Source organism: Dermochelys coriacea, chromosome 5, assembly GCF_009764565.3.
Source record: "Dermochelys coriacea isolate rDerCor1 chromosome 5, rDerCor1.pri.v4, whole genome shotgun sequence".
In the NCBI taxonomy this organism is placed as follows: Eukaryota; Metazoa; Chordata; order Testudines; family Dermochelyidae; genus Dermochelys; species Dermochelys coriacea.
This window is the reverse complement of record NC_050072.1, coordinates 103,337,435-103,359,636: the sequence shown is the minus strand read 5'-3', so window position 1 is coordinate 103,359,636 and position 22,202 is coordinate 103,337,435. Positions and strand designations below refer to the sequence as shown.

The 22,202-nt window shown below is 40.9% G+C and overlaps 1 protein-coding gene across 4 annotated transcripts in view; it reads left to right on the top strand.

Moving 5' to 3' along the window:
* Positions 1–22,202, top strand: part of RFX3 (regulatory factor X3) — a 233,201-nt gene that overhangs the window by 111,847 nt on the left and 99,152 nt on the right. For 2 of the 4 annotated variants that reach the window (XM_043514522.1, XM_043514521.1), the window contains exons 2-3: positions 13,511–13,572; positions 15,972–16,096. In XM_043514522.1, coding sequence (XP_043370457.1) covers positions 13,560–13,572; positions 15,972–16,096 — 138 coding nt within the window. In that variant the 5' untranslated portion in view covers positions 13,511–13,559. Of the gene's footprint in view, positions 1–13,510; positions 13,573–15,968; positions 16,097–22,202 lie in introns of those variants that run through there. The other 2 variants (XM_038401621.2, XM_043514523.1) reach the window with 2 other exon arrangements.

Sequence of the window (22,202 nt, the reverse complement as noted above, 5' to 3'; positions counted from 1 at the left end):
TAACCCCGGTCAGGGCTCTGAGGGTATGTTAATTTGTTCCTGTGTTAGTGTAGGGAGTGTCCTGAGTAGATGATGCAGTTTCTGAATAAATTGCTGAAGTTATGCTTTATGGAAACATATAAGGCCACTGACCAGGCATTCTAAAGAAGGACTATAATCTATTCTGTGAGAAAGATAGTTCATGGATGAAATGAGCACAAGCTTTATACAAGAAGATATGTTAAATGGCTACTGTACTGTGTTCAGTTTCTAGATATTGGAGACTATAAGTGCAGGTATTTTCAGATATCACTTTTGGCCAACTAATCCTGCCATTAGTAATGTTTTGTTGATTTATCACTCTTACTTAACCTTCTCTATTCATAGTTTATTCTTTCCTGTGATTCTCCCTCCTTTGTTTTCTTCCACTTGGCTGTCGCCAAAACCTCTAGTGAACAAAATGATATCTGAGAATAGAAAAATTTGATAACTGACTGAAATGTTTATTTCCTTTCTTCTAACTTTCCTACTTGTGAATCTGATCCTGCTTTGGGAGACCTTATGAGCGAATGTTAAAGAATTGTTTTTTAGAATTAGTTTTCCTAAGACGACATATTTGTAATACCTAGCAGGATTAAATATAATTTTGATGCTGTAACAGGTTTTATTAGTATGTTACTACAGCTTTGAAAGCACCTTTTGGTAGGTCATAGCAAGAGGTCTATGCCACATCCTTTCGGCCAAAAGATCTGTGCTTAACTGGAGATGGGGAACCCTATTATGATGACTAATGAGTACACGTGTGGGAAATTAGAAGTAAACCAGTAAACGAAATTTCCAGTCAGTATGCCTTTTGTGACTCTTCCATTGGGAATTACCAGAAAGGGTCCATGCTAATTTGTAGCTGTCTGTGCTTCTTCCTCTTGGGTCCAGGTACTGTAGTCAGGTGCGCATTAGTGGTGATATACGGAGCTACAGAATCAAGTTTACAGACTTTCCCTAATTTCACAGCTATTCCTTCTCTTCTTCCTAGAACTCTCGAGATGGTGAACAAGCTATTTTGCTGAATAAAATGTCAGATCAATCCATATTTCAGAAATATCCAGCTGCCGACTCCTGTCTATTTTGTTATCCCTAAGTGAGTCAGAGGGGACAGACAATCCAGGACTAATTTTCTCCAAATTAGTTTCCTTAAAATTTAAAAAAAAATGTTTAAAACTTTCTTCTTTACCCACTCAGAATAGTGCATCAAAATTGTCTTCTACCTTAGAAATAGATTAACAGATTCCACGGGCAGAAGGGATTGTTGTGATCTTCTACTCGACTTCCTGCATAACACAAGCCATGGAACTTCCCCACAATAATTCCTAGATTATAGAAATAGGTGTATGCAGTCCACCAAATGTTAATGATGATCGTAAGAACTCTTATTTGAAATCGTTATTTATTTGATTTATTTATTTAAATTTATACAAAAGATAAAAAGAATCCATAGTATTTATTAAGATCTGTTCACATTTGTAGTATGGTTGAAGAACTATGCACTGTATATTAATTTATTTGTTGATACTTAGATGTTCTAAGAATTTTACTTTGTTGTATAAGTCATTATGTTGCCTGAAATTCTTAATGAGTGTGTTGGTCATTCACTACTATGAGTAGATAAGGTCAAAGATTACGTTTTCATTCTGACCATTAAAAGCCAGTCATCAGTGCGTGTGATTAGAAGATTTAATTTACTTAGGCTTCTAAGATTTTTTTTTTTTTTTTACCCTTCTAAAGGAGAAAAAAGAAATTTCCTGCTGCACTTGAAAGTAAAATGTACAGGCTTTTAGTTTCAGTGTTGAATTAAAACCTGGTATGTTGTTTGGTATAGACAATAACGTGTATTTAGTGGAACAAAACTTTACAAACTAGTATTTAGAAAAGTAAATTAGTTCAGGATGAAGGAGCCCAGTAAAAAAATAAATAGTTACTATTAAGCTGACACATTTATACAATACTATTTGATATATAGTTGATAAGGTCAGGCTCTTAAACCATTCAGTCTGGTATGTAAAGTGTTGAAAACAGAAGGATCCCTACTGTGAAATTGAGTGTATTAAATAATCTTTAGGAAGCTTAACAAACAACATTAGAGTACACAAAATTTGAAGTAAAACATGTATTCTTAACTTAACTTAGCTTATTCTTTGCCTGGGTTTTGCATAGTAGGCTGAAGATATGCTAATCTTGTCACGTGCAGCAGCTGGATTTGTGCAATATTCTTTTCCTTCTCTTAGGGGTTAATTAGCCTTCGTTCAAAATGTGGCCTATTTAGCTGTAGATTCTCATGATTCAGCCAATACTGCTGGTAGAAAGCAGAACTGTTAACAGGCGGGTGTGTCCTACTGCTTAATTAGCCAGAATAAAAAGGTCCTTTGTCAAACAAGCATCTGTTGCTTGTGATACACCTGACAATCCCATTAGGCAAAGATGACTAGACTGAAATGCATCCGATGAAGTGAGCTGTAGCTCACGAAAGCTTATGCTCAAATAAATTTGTTAGTCTCTAAGGTGCCACAAGTACTCCTTTTCTTTTTGCAAATACAGACTAACATGGCTGCTACTCTGAAACCTGTAGACTGAAATTGGGCATCTCTCTCCTTCAAAAATATACAGCTCATTTACATATGTGCAGCATCCCTGAAAAACTGCAGGGGTTTCTTTAGTTTATCAGAATGAATTAGTGTAACTGATAAACAAATATCACTTGAAGAAGCCCTGTAAAATAATTTTACTGACTAAACTGCTCCAGGACATGGCATTAGCAACAACTGCCAGTGAACAGGGACACTATACATGTTGGATGTAAAGCAGACCATATTTCACGTTGAAGGAAAATCCTGTGATGTGTGAGCAAATCATATTAAAGAATTGTCCTCATGCACAAACTTCCTTGTGGCTGGACTTTACAAAAACTAGACAAGCCATCTACAATACACACTTTGCTTCTCTACAAAAGAAAAAGGACACTAAACTATCTAAACTACTACATGCCACAATGGGCCACAACAGTGGTTCCCTTAACCCACCCAGCAATATTGTTAATCTATCCAACTATACTCTTAGCCCAGCAGAAGAATCTGTCCTATCTCGGGGCCTCTCCTTTTGCCCCTCCACCCCCACAAACATGATACAGTTCTGTGGTGACCTAGAATCCTATTTTCTACGTCTCCGACTCAAGGAATATTTCCAACACACCTCTGACCAACATGTTAACCCACAGAGACCTTCTTACCAACACTACAAAAAGAAGGATTCTGGGTGGACTCCTCCTGAAGGTCGAAACAACAGATTGGACTTCTACATAGAGTGCTTCCGCCAACGTGCACGAGCTGAAATGGTGCAAAAGCAGCATCGCTTGCCCCATAACCTCAGCCGTGCAGAACACAATGCCATCCACAGCCTCAGAAACAACTCTGACATCATAATCAAAAAGGCTGACCAAGGAGGTGCTGTTGTCATCATGAATAGGTCAGAATATGAACAAGAGGCTACTAGGCAGCTCTCCAACACCACTTTCTACAAGCCATTACCCTCTGATCCCACTGAGGGTTACCAAAAGTAACTACAGCATTTGCTCAAGAAACTCCCTGAAAAAGAACAAGAACAAATCCGCACAGACACACCCCTGGAACCCCGACCTGGGGTATTCTGTCTGCTACCCAAGATCCATAAACCTGGAAATCCTGGACGCCCCATCATCTCAGGCATTGGCACCCTGACAGCAGGATTGTCTGGCTCTGTAGACTCCCTCCTCAGGCCCTACGCTACCAGCACTCCCAGCTATCTTCGAGACACCACTGACTTCCTGAGGAAACTACAATCCATCGGTGGTCTTCCTAAAAAACACCATCCTAGCCACTATGGATGTAGAAGCTCTCTATACCAACATTCCACACAAAGATGGACTACAAGCCGAACAGTATCCCCGACAATGTCACGGCTAATCGTGGCTGAACTTTGTGACTTTGTCCTCACCCATAACTATTTCACATTTGGGGACAATGTATACCTTCAAATCAGCGACACTGTGATGGTACCCGCATGGCCCCACAGTATGCCAACATTTTTATGGCTGACTTAGAACAACGCTTCCTCAGCTCTCGTCTCCTAATATCCCTACTCTACTTGCGCTACATTGATGACATCTTCATCATCTGGACCCATGGAAAAGAAGCCCTTGAGGAATTCCACCAGGATTTCAACAATTTCCATCCCACCATCAACCTCAGCCTGGACCAGTCCACACAAGAGATCCACTTTCTGGACACTACGGTGCTAATACACGATGGTCACATAAACACCACCCTATACCGGAAACCTACTGACTGCTATTCCTACCTACATGCCTCCAGCTTTCATCCAGATCACACCACATGATCCATTGTCTACAGCCAAGCTCTACAATATAACTGCATTTGTTCCAACCCCTCAGACAGAGACAAACACCTACAAGATCTCTTTGCATTCTTACAACTACAGTACCCACCTGCTGAAGTGAAGAAACAGATTGACAGAGCTAGAAGAGTACCCAGAAGTCACCTACTACAGGACAGGCCCAACAAAGAAAATAACAGAATGCCACTAGCCATCACCTTCAGCCCCCAACTAAAACCTCTCCAACGCCTCATCAAGGATCTACAACCTATCCTGAAGGACGACCCATCACTCTCACAGATCTTGGGAGACAGGCCAGTCCTTGCTTACAGACAGCTCCCCAACCTGAAGCAAATACTCACCAGCAACCACACAACACAACCACTAACCCAGGAACCTATCCTTGCAACAAAGCCCGTTCCCAAGTCTGTCCACATATCTATTCAGGGGACACCATCATAGGGCCTAATCACATCAGCCACACTATCAGAGGCTCATTCACCTGCACATCTACCAATGTGATCTATGCCATCATGTGCCAGCAATGCCCCTCTGCTATGTACATTGGTCAAACTGGATAGTCTCTACGTAAAAGAATAAATGTACACAAATCAGGCGTCAAGAATTATAATATTCAAAAACCAGTCACTCGAACCAGTCACTCCAGTCACTCGATTACAGACCTGAGAGTGGCTATCCTTCAAGAAAAAAACTTCAAAAACAGACTCCAACGAGAGACTGCTGAATTGGAATTAATTTGCAAACTGGATACAATTAACTTAGGCTTGAATAGAGACTGGGAGTGGATGGATTATTACACAAAGTAAAACTATTTCCCCATGTTATTTCTCCCACCTCCCACTGGTCCTCAGACGTTCTTGTTAGCTGCTGGAAATGGCCCACCTTGATTATCACCATAAAAGGTTTTCCTCCCCTCCCCCCCGCTGGTAATAGTTCATCTTAAGTGATCACTCTCCTTACAGTGTGTATGATAAAACCCATTGTTTCATGTTTTCTGTGTGTGTGTATATAAATCTCCCCACTGTATTTTCCACCAAATGCATCCGATGAAGTGAGCTGTAGCTCACGAAAGCTTATGCTCAAATAAATTTGTTAGTCTCTAAGGTGCCACAAGTACTCCTTTTCTTTTTGTAGAAATAGAGGAGACAAACCAAAATACTTCTGAATAGATAGGAGTTAAGGTGTTACCTTTACATTATCTGTTTAGCGAAAATTGGCAACCGCATTTATATTCCCCAAACATGCTTTAGCATTCTAATTGATCTATTATTAAATCAACCTACAGAACTAATCAATTCAAGTGCCTCTGGCAAAATACTAGTTAGAATGTATTGTAGTTCCACTGGAGAGAGAGAGACAGCAAGTTACATCCTTAAATCTAGAGGGATTATTTTTGTTTTTGTTCTTTTCATTTACTAGATTCTTAAATTTGCAGAATAAGGCCCTTCCCCATGAGGGCGTCTGCATTAGGCATTTTTCTTACTGTTGCTACCATTGGTAGCCACTAGTGGGAGCAATGGTGAGAGCACTTGTGTAAATAGGGCTCCAGGCTACTGCAGTGAGTTAACTTAACCCCTGTTTCTTCTTTGAATGGGGTCTCTGTGGGTGCTCCACGTCAGGCTAGCTAGATTTCTTTATAAAAAAAAAATTTGTTTTAGTAAAATAGAGATTTTTTTTTCATGACCAGATTTTCCTCTTTTCCCCGTTGGGGAAACCTTTATCAGACACGATGGTCAGCTCGCCCAGATTTAAAAAATGAGTCATGCCATGAGGCAATGCCCGTCTCAGATGGTCATTCATTGTGTGTCGGTTGGTTGAGGGAGACCCATATCCCCCCAAAATTTTCATATTGCAGTAACCTGAAAGCCAGGGCAAGGCATGACAGAGATCTCTTCCTCAAATCATTTAGATGGAGAAGTCCCTTCAGCCTACTCCTCCAGGAACAAAATCTACATCAGCAGATGGTTCCCCAAACAAACCTTTGCTAATGGGAGTGCTCAGCCTTCCAAATCGTCCAGGAAGCAAGCTGCGATCTCTCCCAGTAGGGACACTCAAAGAAAAAAGAGCTCCCCGGCAAGGTCGCCTTCTTCAGTGCTGAGTTCAAGTAGAGTGAGCACCTTTGAGGCTTCAGGCAGCTTCAGGCACCTCCAGCACCGTCCTTCAGCAGATCTCTGCCAAGCCCCGCCATTCTGGAACGTAGTTGAGATGTTCCTCCTCCATGGCACCGACCACCCCGGTGCGGGAATCAGCACCAAGATTGACTCAACAGGCAATGCCGCCCCCACTGGCATGGATTCAGTTGTCGGCAGCATCGGACAGGCCAACCACGGCACCAACCATCTCGAGAAAAGCACTGACTATATCCATATCAGCAGCACCGCCACCACAGAAACATACTGCTCTACAGCAGTTTCTACAACACAAGGATATAGCGATCTCCTCAGTGCTACAATCACCCTTGCTCGGTACCAAGGGATCTCTGAGCCAACTAACTGAACAATTGCCCACTGCTCTGGCTCCACATCCCTTCTCCAGTGATGAAGAGGAGGAAGTACATGGGAACCGTTTCTCCTCCCTGCACTCTTCTCTGATGGGACGAAGACCAACATGGGAAGCTGCTGAGACCAAATCTCACCATCCTTATGAGGTACAGCAATGGTATGGGCAACCCTGGCTGGGTCCACCGTGATCTTTGTCATGCCTTGCCCTGACTTTCAGGTTAGTGCAATGTGAGCATTTTGGGAAGATATGGGTCTCCCCCAACAACGGACACACATTGAATAACCGTCTGAGACAAGCATCACCTCACGGCACAAGTCACATTTTTTAAATCCAGGCGAGCCAGGCATTGTGTCTGATAAAGGTTTCCCCCATGGTGAAAGGGGAAAATCTGGCAATTAAAGAAAAATATCTCTGTCTTACAAGAACTTTTTTTTAAAATAAAGAAATATAGCTAACCTAAAGTGGAGCATCCACAGAGACACACATCTTGAAGAACCATTGTTACTGCACAAGATGAATAACTTCTTCATCTAACCCTGCTCACAGCATGACTACATGATGCAAAGATTAAAGTTAAAACATTATCATCTGCCAGTGCCTTTCTCATGATGATGCTCTGATTGTTGATTCATGGATACTAAGGTCAGAAGGTACCATTATGATCATCTAGTCTGACCTCCTGCACAATGCAGGCTACAGCATCTCACCCACCCACTCCTGCAAAAAACCTCTCACCTATGTCTGAGCTATTGAAATCCTCAAATCGTGGTTTAAAGACTTCAAGGAGCAAAGAGTCCTCCAGCAAGTGACCTGTGCCCCATGCTACAGAGGAAGGCGAAAAACCTCCAGGGCCTCTTCCAATCTGCCTTGGAGGAAAATTCCTTCCCGACCCCAAATATGGCGATCAGCTAAACCCTTAGCATATGGGCAAGATTCACCAGCCAGATACCCAGGAAAGAATTTTCTGTAGTAACTCAGATCCCACCCCATCTAACAACCCATCTCAGGCCATTGGGCCTATTTACCCTGAATATTTAAAGATCAATTAATTACCAAAATCATGTGATCCCATCATACCATCTCCTCCATAAACGTATCGAGTTTAATCTTAAAGCCAGATAGGTCTTTTGCCCCCACTGCTTCACTCCTCTGATGATTAGAAACCTTTGTCTAATTTCAAGTCTAAACTTCCCAATGACCAGTTTATACCCATTTGTTCTTGTGTCCACATTGGTGCTGAGCTTAAATAATTCCTCTCCCTCTCCTATATTTATCCCTCTGATATATTTATAGAGAGCAATCATATCTCCCCTCAACCTTCTTTTAGTTAGGCTAAACAAGCCAAGCTCCTTAAGTCTCCTTTCATAAGACAAGTTTTCCATTTCTCGGATCATCCTAGTAGCCCTTCTCTGTACCTGCTCCAGTTTGAATTCATCTTTTTTAAACATGGGAGACCAGAACTGCACACAGTATTCTAGGTGAGGTCTCACCAGTGCCTTGTATAACGGTACTAAAACCTCCTTATCCCTACTGGAAATGCCTCTCCTGATGCATCCCAAAACCGCATTAGCTTTTTTCACAGCCATATCACATTGGCGGCTCATAGTCATCCTATGATCAACCAATACTCCAAGGTCCTTCTCCTCCTCCGTTACTTCTAATTGATGCGTTCCTGGTTTATAACTAAAATTCTTGTTATTAATCCCTAAATGCATAACCTTACACTTCTCACTATTAAATTTCATCCTATTATTATTACTCCAGTTTACAAGGTCATCCAAATCTTCCTGTATGATTTCCCGGTCCTTCTCTAAATTGGCAATACCTCCCAGCTTTGTATCATCTGCAAACTTTATTAGCACACTCCCACTTTTTGTGCCGAGGTCAGTAATAAAAAGATTGGTCCCAAAACTGATCCCTGAGGAGCTCCACTGGTAACCTCTCTCCAACCTGACAGTTCACCTTTCAGTAGGACCCGCTGTAGTCTCCCTGTTAACCAATTTCTTATCCGCCTTTCAGTTTTCATATTGATCTTTTCCAATGTAACTAATAATTCCCCATGTGGTACAGTATCAAACGCCTTACTGAAATCTGGGTAAATTAGATCCACTACGTTTCCCTTGTCTAAAAAATCTGTTACTTTCTCAAAGAAGGAGATCAGGTTGGTTTGACACGATCCACCTTTTGTAAAACCATGTTGTATTTTTTCCCATTTACCATTGACCTCAATGTCCTTAAGTACTTTCTCCTTCAAAAATTTTTCCAAGATGTTGCATGCTACAGATGTCAAACTAACAGGCCTGTAGTTACCCAGATCACTTTTTTTTCCCTTTCTTAAAAATAGGAACTATGTCAGCAGTTCTCTAATCATACAGTACAACCCCTGAGTTTACAGATTCATTAAAAATTCTTGCTAAAGGGCTTGCAATTTCATGTGCCAATTCCTTTAATATTCTTAGATAAAGATTATCTGGGCCCCCCGATTTAGTCCCATTAAGCTATTAGAGTTTCACTTCTACCTCCATATCCTCATTCCCATTTGTCATGCTACCATTATCCTTAAGATCCTCTTTAGCCTTATTAAAGACTGATGCAAAGTATTTGTTTAGACATTGGGCCATGCTTAGATTATCCTTAACCTCCACTCCATCCTCAGTGTTTAGTGGTCCCACTTCTTCTTTCTTTGTTTTCTTCTTATTTAGATGGCTATAGAACCTCTTACTATTGCTTTTAATTCCCTTTGCAAGGTCCAACTCTACTTGACTTTTAGCCTTTCTCACTTTATCCCTACATGTTCTGACCTCAATAAGGTAGCTTTCCTTGCTGAACCCTCCCATCTTCCACTCCCTGTATGCTTTCAGCTTTTTCTTAATCACCTCTCTGAGATGCTTGCTCAACCAGCTTGGTCTACAACTCCTACCTATGAATTTTTTCCCCTTTCTTGGGATGCAGGCTTCCGATAGCTTCTGCAGCTTTGATTTAAAGTAATCCTAGGCCTCCTCTGCCTTTAGATCCATAAATTCTTCAGTCCAATCCACTTCCCTAACTAATTTCCTTAATTTTTGAAAGTCAGCCCTTTTGAAATCAGAAACCCTAGTTGCAGATTTATTTTTGTTAATCCTTCCGTTCAGTTTGAACTGAATTAGCTCATGATCACTTGAACCAAGATTGTCCCCTACAACCATTTCTTCTATGAGGTCCTCACTACTCACCAAAACCAAATCTAAAATTGCATCCCCTCTAGTTGCTTCAGCAACGACTTGATGAAGGAATCCATCAGCTATAACATCTAGGAAAATCTGAGCCCTATTGTTATTACTAGCACTCATCCTCCAGTGTATATCTGGGAAGTTAGTCTCCCGTGATCACGCAGTTTCCATTAGTATTTACTTAATTAAAAACATTAAAGAGGGCTCTATCCATATCCAAATTAGATCCTGGCAGTCTATAGCACACCCCAAGCACTATTCCAGGGGAGGCTTTAGTAGTTTTCTTCCCCAATGTAATTTTTACCCAGATGGACTCTGTCTTATCCATTCCATCACTTCTTATTTCTTTACATTCTACCTCATCATTGATATACAATGCTACTCCACCACCTTTATCTTTATTTCTGTCTTTCCTAAACAGCACATACCCTTCAATACCTGTAGTCCAGTCATGACTACTGTTCCACCATGTTTCCATTATCCCTATAATATCTGGTTTCACTTCCTGCACCAGTAGCTCTAGTTCCTCCATTTTGTTACCTAGGCTCCTCGCATTGGTGTACAAACATCTTAATTTTTGCTGTTTGGCATCGCTCACATTCTGTAGCCAATTAGGCACTGTCATTCTACAGCCAGTATAACCTATTAGACTGGTATCCACACTGCCCTTCCTCCTTATATACGTTCTCCTACCCACGGCTGTATCTTTTCTTACTTCGTCATCTTCCCTCACAATGCTAAAATCTGGCGTGGAGATTACCTGGACATCTCCCAACCATCTCCCCCAGATTCCTAGTTTAAAGCTCTCTTAATTAGTTGTGCCATCCTCCATCCTAGAAGTCTATTTCCTTCCCTACTCAGATGAAGTCCATCCCGAGAGAACTCTCCTCTGTCCACGAATGCCTCCCTGTGGCCATACATCCCAAAGCCCTCCTTATAGTACCACTGCTTAAACCATCTGTTGATAGTCATAATCTTATTACACCTTTGTTTTCCTTCTCTAGGAACAGGCAGAATCCCACTAAAGATCACCTGAGCCTCGATTTCCTTAAGCGTCTTCCGCAGCCTAGCATAGTCTCCCTTAATACTTTCCAGTGAGAATCTAGCAGTGTCATTTGTTCCCACATGAAGGATAATTAGGGTATTCTTTCCTGCTCCCCTTAGGATCCTTTTCAACCTCAGGTCTACATCCCGTATCTTAGCACCTGGAAGACAGCACACCCTTCTATTCTCTGGATCAGCTCTGGTTATAGGCCTGTCTATTCTTTTCAATAAAGAATCCCCGATCACATAGACCTGCCTTTTCCTGGTGATGGTGCTATTCTCCAGTCTCTCCCCTGTTCCCTCTGGCTGCAAGTTCTTTCCATTCCTATTCTCCCTTGTAATCCTCTTCAACCCATCCTTTATCCTTCTGATGCTGTAGCTTTTATTTGTTTATTATTATTTATTATATTGGCTTAAAGCCTCACTTCAAATAGTTATTTTATCTGATCTCACTGTTCTGGTTCAGAAAAATCTAGGTGCTGTAGGTAGTAGAGCAGTAGGTGGCACCCTTTGCAGAGTAATTAAGGAACAAATGCCCAACATAATTTTAAGGACCATTTTGCGTAGAATTATTGGCTTTCAGACGAACTGTAAAATGAAGGACATGACTACGTATGGATATTAATGATTGCGCATAACTTTTTGTATCAATAGTGGGGTTAATTTGTATGGTCTCTCCAAATTCCCATTACATCTACCTACCTAAATTCCACTCTACATTTCAGATTCCAAGGTTTCAGTTTCAGCTTCCAAGCAGCTGTATGTGTGCTATTTTATGTAAATTATTTAATGGGATAATTTGCTTGTTTTAGACATGTGGAAAATAATACATTATGTGGTCATTATGAGGTGGGGTGGAAAGGTAAGTGCCCCAAACTGGTTTGGGAGAAGAAAATGATATAAAGTGTAATCTCATTCCTCTCTACCAGTCAGGAAAGTGGTGATTCCAGGCTAGAGAACAAAGAAATATGGTTATTGTTGGGTGGTGTACACACATTAGCTTGCAGATATGAATGTTCTACATCCCTCTGTCCTCATTTCCTCTCTGCCAGCAACACTGGGTTACAGAAATAGTCTTCCCATTGTCTTTTATGCTTTTTGTCATTTTTGAAATAATATTTCTTAAAACTTCTTGTGTTTAATATTAGTGTTTTTACCAGATTTTGCAGTTGAGAACTTTGTCCGCTCAGTGAGCGATACAAAATTGTAAATCTGTAAAAATCCCACTATTTTAAGAGTTGAATGTCACATGATAAGATTTCTGTCACTTGAAGACTGTCATTCTTCCCAGAAAATTTGAAGTGATGGACGTTTTGTAGAAAAGTAAGAAGGGATTGGGATCTGTATCAAATGTATTTCTGTCATGTTGGGATAAAGGTTTCCTGTATGCTGTTTCTCTTTCGCCTTGTATAATAAAGGAAATGAGATAAAAGGTTATCCAGATGATCTCAATAGGTATGAAGGGGTTGACTCATCACTCCACTAGTGCCTCTTTGTGGTCAGGTGTTGCTTAGTAGTTCTCTCCCTATCCGGTACCTCCTGCTGATGGTTGCTCTGGGGCTGTGGTGGTCTCCCTCTTCCTGTGACGTGGCCCTCTGGCCAGGTCATGTTAAAGGGCAGTTAATGAAGAGAAATAAGAGGAATTACCACAAATGAATTATCCTTAATTGGGTTAAGGCTCTCTTCTTTCAGAGGGCACTCATCTGTCTGTGGCCCTAAACTGAGTTCACATGTAGTAGAGGTGAATAGTTCTCTCTCTAGGAGAGTCAGCCTCTGGCCCTCCTTTCCTTCAGGCAGGGGCTGTTGGGCAGCAGTCAAATGGGAAGTTCTTGCTTGCAGTTTGCCCTCTTTCCAGGAGCTGAGGACTGAAGGTCAGCTCTGCTCCCTGGTCTGCCATCAATTGACATGAGTATCTCCCTCTTAAACTCCTCCCTCCAATCCTAACATCCCTCATGGGTGCAATGGGGCGGAGCCACCTGAGCCCACATTAAGTCTTGAGAGAAGTTCTAGATCCTTGCTTTGGGAGGGCAGTCTGTCTCTATACTGGGCCCTCAGCCATGTTGAGTGGTGCTGACTTAATCTAATGAGTCACTTATGTAACCTTCCTTTCTTCTTCATAAAGTTGTTTCTTCAGCACTCAATGTAGGCAATTAGTAAGCAGTAGCAATACCCAACTAATGTCCAGATTCAGCCCTTATTCAGACTGAGCAATACTTACATGAGTAATCCCAGTTTTGGAGGAAGATAATTGAGAAGATTCTAGACTTTTCCAATTGTACTGCTTCTGCCTTCTCTTGTTCCCCACTTCATCATGTTCATATGATTTTGTGCAGGCAGAGGAAAACTGAGGATGCAGGCCCATTGCAACCTTCTCTAGAACATATGGCCATGGCAGGTCAGTGTGTGCCATTAAATGATACTGCTTGAAGTGGTTCATGTGTTTGAAGTCATATGTGAAGATCCTATAGTCTGGATTTGTGAAGGAAGTATTTTATTAATAGATGATGATGATACTAGTATTTCTTTTCTCGGTCAGAGTACTTTAGTTATAGATTTCTAGAATTTATGGCCAGAGGGGACTGTTAGATGTTCTAGTCTGACCTTTGGTGTATCACAGGTCATTAAATTTCACCCAGTTATCCTATATTGAGCCCAGTAACTTGTGTTCTGACTCAAGCATGTCTTCCAGAGAGACATCCTGTCTGGATTTTGAAGATTTCAAGACATGGAGAATCCACCACTTCCCTTGGTAGTTTGTTCCAGTGGTTAATCCCACTCGCTATTAAATTTTTTTTTTTAAAGTGCCTTATTTTTAATTTGAATTTTTCTAGCTTCAGCTTCTAGCCATTGATTCTTGTTATGACTTTATCCACTAGATTAAAGAGCCCTTTAGTATCTGGTATTTTCTCCCCGTGAAGGTACCTATATGCTGTAATGAAGTCATCTCTCAGTCTTCTTTCTGATCAGCTAAACAGATTGAGCTCTTAAGTCTTGCGCTGTAAAGCAATTTCTTCAGCCCCTGAATCATTTCTGTAGCTTTTTTCTGCAATCTCTCAAATTTTTCAAAATCCTTTTTAAAATGTGGACACTAAAACTATGCAGTATTCCAGTATTGGTCTCACTGATGCTATCTGCAGAAATAAAATTACTTCCCTACTGCTGCCTACTACTCCTCTGGTTACACATCCAAGGATCACATTAGCTCTTTTTTCTACAGTACTGCACTGGAAGCTCATGTTGAGTTGCTTCTCTGCTCTGACCCATATATTCTTTATTAGAGTCAATATTTTCCTGGATAGAGACCTCCATTTGACATTTCTTGTTCCTAGATGTATAATTTTGCATTTGCCTATAGACTGTTTATTCTGTAACTTTATCTGAAGCAAGAAATAGCTGGCTTTAAGAAATTACCTGAATCAGCTACAGACTAAGGACAGGTTTCAGAGTAGCAGCCGTGTTAGTCTGTATTCGCAAAAAGAAAAGGAGTACTTGTGGCACCTTAGAGACTAACAAATTTATTAGAGCATAAGCTTTCGTGAGCTACACCTCACTTCATCGGATGCATTCCGATGAAAGTGAGCTGTAACTCACGAAAGCTTATGCTCTAATAAATTTGTTAGTCTCTAAGGTGCCACAAGTACTCCTTTTCTTTTCGAGACTAAGGACAGACTCATTTCTAAGTCTCCAGATTTGTTCTTTCATAATTGATTTCCTGCCTCAATCGTAGACTACAAATAAGTCAGATACATCTCTGTTCATTAAGATTATAAAATGATAGAGATATTTGGGGCTTAAGTGAGAGCAGAAGATGCCCCTAAATATTTAAATATATGAATGTTTGAGCCTGCATTCTTAGGGGGAAAAATGCCTTCCACATGGTGACTCTTCAGAAAGAAAAAAGTAAAGAACAAAGTATTTCTGGTATTACATATTTTACTCACTGAATTTTTTCAATATACTTTGCTCATTCTGTGTCAGTACTTTCTGAAAACTGAGTATATGGGATACACTATAATTTAAAAATGCCTTTTTGTAGAAATGGCTTATAGTTCTCTAGAATTAAGGACCGTCAGTATGAATTGTGTTTTGAAGTATTCAGTTCAATACAGTGGTTATTGGAGAGTTTATAAGAAGGCGTGTTTACTGCTGGCTCAATAAAAATGAAATACTTACAAGTGCAGTTTCTAGGACTAATTATATTGTTCGCTGTATAGATAGCTTCAAGTGTCCAGATTTAACCATGATGCAAAGATATAGGGGTTGATTGTCCTCTCAAATGAGTTTTACCGTGACGTAACTTCCAATGACTTTCATGGAATTGAAGCTAATTTATCCCATGACAAGTGGAGAAGAATCAGGTTAATTTCTCTAAAAGTTCTTTACTTCACAGCAATAAATAGGTTCAAAAGCACCTTGCTACTGAACTAACATACACTGTAATAAAGCAGGCTGGTAGGTAAACTAGGAAAAATTACTTATTGTTAGCATCTAAAGCTTGAAGTACTCTGTTCTCAGTTTTCTTTCTGTGCAGCAGGCCATAAGTAAATAGAGCAATAATCTATAATAATAATAATACTACATACAGATTTTCTTATATTTTAGGATACAGCAGCTGAGGGGTGGGGGGGAAGAAATGTGCACATAGCCATGTGATGGTAGGGGGGAAAATCTTTTAGCTAATCCCCAGATTGGAATTTGGGCAAATATTACTCTTTTAGATTTACATAAAAATAAGTGACAACAAGCAAAAAAGTTCATGTGGTAAACTGGATTTTACATTTTAATTTTATTCAGAGACCACGATGCAGACATCAGAGACTGTGTCGGACACAGGTTCAACAGTGACTTTACAGACATCTGTGGCTGGCCAGGCAGCAGTGCCCACACAGGTAGTACAGCAAGTACCAGTACAGCAGCAGGTAGGTGCCTGTTAGTCTTGGAAAACACATGAAAAGTCAAGTCACAGTTGTGCCTTTCCTCAAATATAATGAAGGACTGATTTTGTATAGGTCTGCTAAATGAACTCTTCTACCTGTTTTTATCCATTTTATTTTGCTAAAACCAAAAGAGCTACATAAAAAGACATACTGCTTCTAGGATTTATTCCTTGAATAAGATCATCAAGACATTTATCAGAGGTGTATAACTACCATATATATATATATATGGTAGTAATAATAGATAATATAATAATAATGTAATGTAATAATTTAACATTAATTTAAATTATTAAATATTCAAATTAATTTATTTGAAAGGTTAATAAGGAAAATATTCCTAATATTAATGGCCAGATTCTTTTCCCTTTTCACTTTTTATTTTGCCCCCTTGAATCAGTCTAAAATAAATGCAAAACGAGTATTACTTTGCACCTCTAAAGTTGTATGCTAAACACTGATGACACTTTTGACTTGAAAGCCCCACCCTAGAATTCATTTCAGCAGCTGAATCTGTGCAAGATTACAGTGTAAATTGAACTGATTTGGGGGAATATGTAATTGGGTGCAAGAGTTGTGCCTTATATTTAAAATAGTGTTCAAGGGTTTTTTTTCTCATACATGTAAATAAATCAGAATTTAGTCATGAGCGTTTTGGGGATTGTGGATGACATTGATGTTATCTTGCACTGAGAACTGGCGTTAAATAATTATAGAATCATAGACATTAGAAATGGAAAGGACCTTTTAGATCATGCAGTTTGATTTCTTGCCAATGCAATCTTGTTCCCAGGAGTAAAGAGTTTCTAGTATTTTGTCAAATTTAGTTTTAAAATCCCAGGTGACATTATTGACTTGCCTCGTACTTTTCATTGTTGATCAATTTTTCTTGATAGTAAGACTTAACTTTCTCTCTTCTAATTTCATGCTATTACTTCTGCTTATATTTCTGTGTATAACATGGAATAATTCTGTTCCGTTCTAGGGTATTAATTCAGCAAAACTACTTAGGCACATAATTAACTTTAGGCACATGCTTAAAATCATCTCTATTCAGCAAAGCACTTAAGCACATACTTAAGTCCTATTGAAGTCGTGTCAGTGTGTACTTACATGCTTTGTTAAATAGGAATGGTCCTAAGCATGTGCTTTAGAGTTAAGAATGTCTCAAAGTGCTTTTGCTGAGTTGGGGTCTTAGTGTTTACATCTTTCATTATTTGTGGATAGTTATGTTTTTCTGTCTCCTTCTTCCTCTTAGTTATTGCTTAGCCAATTTATAGTATGTATTTGGTTCTTTTAATTTTTCCTCATAAATTAATCCCTCTAGCTCTATCATCAGTTGTGTAGATCAATTGTGTAGCTTTCTTATACTTATTCCAGTTTTGTTTCTATTAATGTGGTGTCCAGAACAGAACACAATAATCTAGATGTGGTTGCAGTGGACTCTTATCTGCCTGCTCTGATTGATGCCTTAGTGTATGCAGGCATCTGAAAATCACATTGGTCTATTTTTTGCAGCCATGTAGCAATACGTAAGTTTGTATATGTTGCAGGCCACTCTCAACCTTAGTTTTTCTTTTCATAATTATTCCTATGGGTGCTTCACTTTAGGTGTGCATGTGCACCTTGGATGAGAGATTTTTGGTAGCGGTATCTGCATGGTCCGTGCTAGCTGTGCTCTGTACACCCTCCTGCTCTGATCTGAGGGCAGAGCAGACCTGCTGCTGCTCCAGTTCTTTCTCAGCTGCCCACTGCCTGAAAGGGAACTCTGGAGTGTCCATACACTAGTGTACCTCTTGTCTTAGCCAGCTATCCTTGTCTAATTCTTTGATTTTTATGACATTTTTTATTAAATTTATTTTACTTTTGAACTTACCTGCACACTTTTTTTTTTCAGAGGGTCCCCTCATTTTTTCGAGGTCAGGCCTCCCACCTCACTTAGAGCCTTTTCCTTTGTTTGAGGTGTGTCTCTTTTCTTGCTGATTATGCCCCAAACCCTTGGTCTTAAATGCTGCCTGACCCATAGAAGGTATTTGCCCCTCAACAACATTCATTCTAGCTGTCTCCAATATCTGGGGGAGATAAATATCCCTTCAAGGTGCAAGATCTGCATTGGATTTGGAAGCAAATCCAGGAAACTGAAGGAGGACAGACTTAAGCTGCTCCTCATGGAGCGTTCTATGAGACCCTCCTCCAACTTGGGGCCTGTTCAGCAGCTTTGACTAGTCTAGCGCACCCCTTCAATTTCCATCACTCCACTCTAGGGGGCAAGAACCATGGGGTATCTCCAGAGAGTAGCTCAGAGCCCTCAAAAAAGATGAGACCTAAGCCTCCTGATAGAGAGGCCTTGAAGAAAAGGGATAAATCGCCTCAGAAATCTGTTAGCAAGGAGCCATTGAATCCTGGTATAGTTGAGGCTCCAAGACCCTCCTGTACTGAGCTTCCTGCACTGACTAAAAAAGACTTTTAGTGCTCCCTACTCTGAAAAGTCTCTTGGCGTGCAGCTTCACCTGGTACTAATGGTAATATATGGCACTGAACCAGCCATGCATAAGGGCTCCATCACCTTAAAGAGATCAGTACTGGCACCAGCTCCCCTGCTTCCTGCCACTTGACTAGGGTGCAAATACACAAGGCATTCTATTCATGCCCCTGTGCCATCTTTGGTACCAGTGGCTTCAACCATGATGGACTCAGCTCTCCTATGTCCTGCCTTCCTGGTACTGAGCAGATTCCTGTTTCTAAGAGACTTCCTACTATTCAAGGAGCCTGATTTGCCACCTACTGATGGGTACTGAAGGAACCATGATCTCCTCTGGTACCAACTACATGAGCTCCCCTTCAATATAGAGGAAGACACCTTTGCTGACTTGGATATGTCCATTCATGAATCTATCATCTTCCCATTCAGACCCCCCCCCAGAAGTCTATTTTGAAAAGAGGGTCAGCAGGAACCGGACACATGCGAGTCCCTCAACAGCCTCCTTGCTATCACCTCTTTTGGGGTTCATTGCCCTTCCCCATGCCCTACCTCAGTATCCCTTCTGCAGCTCCTGAGTCGCATATGGAGACCAGTATTATAAGAGCACACACTCTCAGGAATGACCACCAGGAGTGAGAGGGACTTGTTCCTCAGGACCCCCCTCATCTCTACCCTTGTCAGGAGAAACCAAGAACTGTGGGCTGATAGAAGGACACCACCACCCACTAATAAGTCCCCTTTCTCACCGGATGAAGTTGTAATACCTCCTCCACATTCCTATGCAGACAACTTCAAATCTTTCCAAGACTTCATGTAAAGAATATTTGAGTCTCTGCAAATGCCTCTGGAAGAGGTACAGAAGTTACAGCATAGCCTGGTGAAAATCCTTCATTCCACCTCCTAGGGCAGGATGGCCTTGTCAATAAATGATGCCTTGCTAGAGCCATCGAGAAGAGTATGTTAAATACCTGCTTCTGTCCCACCCACTTGGAAAAGAAAGGACAAGAAATATTCACTCCAGTGGCACAGTATACCTATTTGCCTATCCTGAACTGATTGGTGGTGATACTATTTATGAAACAAACAGCATTATTCCAGATCCACATGATAAAGAGTATAAGCGGCTGCACCTTTTCAGTCATAAAAATTATTCCTCAGCCTTATTACAATTTAGGGTAGCAAATTACCAAGACGTAATTGCTCAATATAATTACACAAACTATAATAAATTTCACTCATTTTATTGAATATCTTCCACAATAACAAAGAGACCGGTTCCAGGCACTCATCACTGAAGGACAACTAGTTGCCAAGGCCTCGTTAGCCTCTCTCATCTGTGGCAGTTTCAAATATATAAAGGGCCATAGAACCACCCAAGAAAAGACCTAAGTTCCACCTCTGTGGTTGCCTAGCTACCAGCCTGCATCAAACCATCATTTTGATATATTGGTTGAGAGCCACAAGTCACTTCATTATCTGGATCTTGCACTCCACCACCTTTCTACTTCCCATTTCCTGCCTTATGGGAACCATCTTTCCCATTTCATGACTCATGGGAATGAATCCCTTTGAACCGGTGGGTGGTAGAAGTCGTCACATCAGGCTATGCCTCCTCTCCACCCACCCTCACTGCCCCTCTTCAGGGACCCATCTCATGAAGGTTTCCTAATATAAGAAGTGAAATCCCGTCTTCCAACATGGGAAAAAGACTCTACTCCAAATACTTTCTGGTGCCCAAGAAGAAAGTGGGATGGAGACAGATCTTGGATCTCAGAACATTGAAAATATTTATCCAGACTCAGAGGTTCAGGATGATGACCTTAGCAGCAATTATACCACCTCTAGATCCAGGGGATTACTTTGTGGCCATTAACCTCCAGGATGTGTGTTTTCAGGTAGCAATGCATCCAGCTCACAATTGCTTCCTGTGGTTCACAGTCAGTCACAAACATTATCAATAATACATACTTCTATTTAAGCTCTCTACTGCCACAAGAGTCTTCATGAAGGCTCTGTCAATAGTGGCTGTCCAGCTGAATAGTTAGGAGTGATCGTCTTTGCCTACTAGATGACTGACTCCTCGAAGATGGATCTTACAATGAGGTACAATCAGCAGTTGAAAAGGCTCTACCTCTTTTCAACACACTGGGGCTAACATGCAAAAGAGAAAAGTCCACTTTGATACCTACCCAATGTATCAAGTTCATTGGGGCCACCCTGAACTCCTAGACCACCAGGACACACGTACTGTCAGACAGATTTGTCACAATGTCCAACCTCATCTCCCCGCTTCAGTTAAGTCCTCAAACAACAGTGAGAACTTGTGTGCAGCTGTTGGATCACATGGCAGACTGCACATTCGCGACACTTTACACCAGATTACATTCCCGATACCTTCAGGATGGGCTCAGAACCATCTATGCCTGACAAATATTATCTAAACAAACTGGTATCTATTCTACAAAAAGTCCTTGAGTCCTCATCTGCTTTTTCTCCCCAAGATCTCCTCGAACTTCCACACTCACCAGGACATTCAGTAACTCATCTTCTACTCTAAACTGCACAATTCTAGGAAAGAAACCAGTGTACACATCCTGGATGTTAGGAGGGCACTAGTTTTCTGCCTAGAACGAACATGCTTTTTGTGTCCTTCACAGACTTAATGAGTAGAACCCCTGTTTCTGCCCAAAGACAATCCAGGAGGGCACTAGCATTCTACCTAGAAAGAACTAGACCCTTCAGAGTTTCTCCTAGGCTCTTTGTATCTTTCACAGACAAAATTAGTGGAACCCTATTTCTACCCAAAGACAATCAAAATGGGCTTTGGGATGCATTTTGGCCTGTAGCAAACTCTCAAGAGTGCATCCTCCCTCTAGGGTGACAGTCCATTTCACTAGAGCACTGTCCACCTCAGTTGCTTTTGGCAAGAATGTCCCCATCAAAGACATCTGTAAACCTGTCATCTACTCATCTGTTCATACCTTTTCCCAGCAGTACTCCATGGTGTATATTTGCAGCTCTGATGCAGCCTTTTGGATGACTGTTCTCCAATATATATTAGGTAGGAATCCTCAGCACCTGCCCCCTTAATGTGAGCACTGCTTGGGAGTCACCTGAAGTGGAGCGCACATAGGGACACTTACTTGAAGGAGAAGGGGAGGTTACTTACTTGTACAATAGCTGGGCCTTCAAGATGTTTTGTCACTATGAGTGCTCTATTACTTACCCTCCTTCCCCTGCTAACAAAAACCTGTGATCAGAGGAGTAGTGATCCATGAAACTCTCTGTCAACTGGCAAGGGGGTTGTAAGAATATCCTGATTCTGGTATGTACATTCTGGCTCACCAAAGAATGTAATGTGCAGTCTTAAATGAAAGCCAGAGTCACACTGGTCATTAATATCATTCTGAAATATAGGTACAGGTACTATATAAGGCATTATGTGTATGTATACTGAAAATATGATCTTGGATCCTGTATCGCAGCAGAGGTCGAGAAATAGGTTTCTTGTCGAACAAAAGATGTTTATTTGCCTCTCTGTCAGCATGTAGATTTAGCATTGTAAGCTAACACAATGGAGGCACATTTACATATGAAATCAATGGA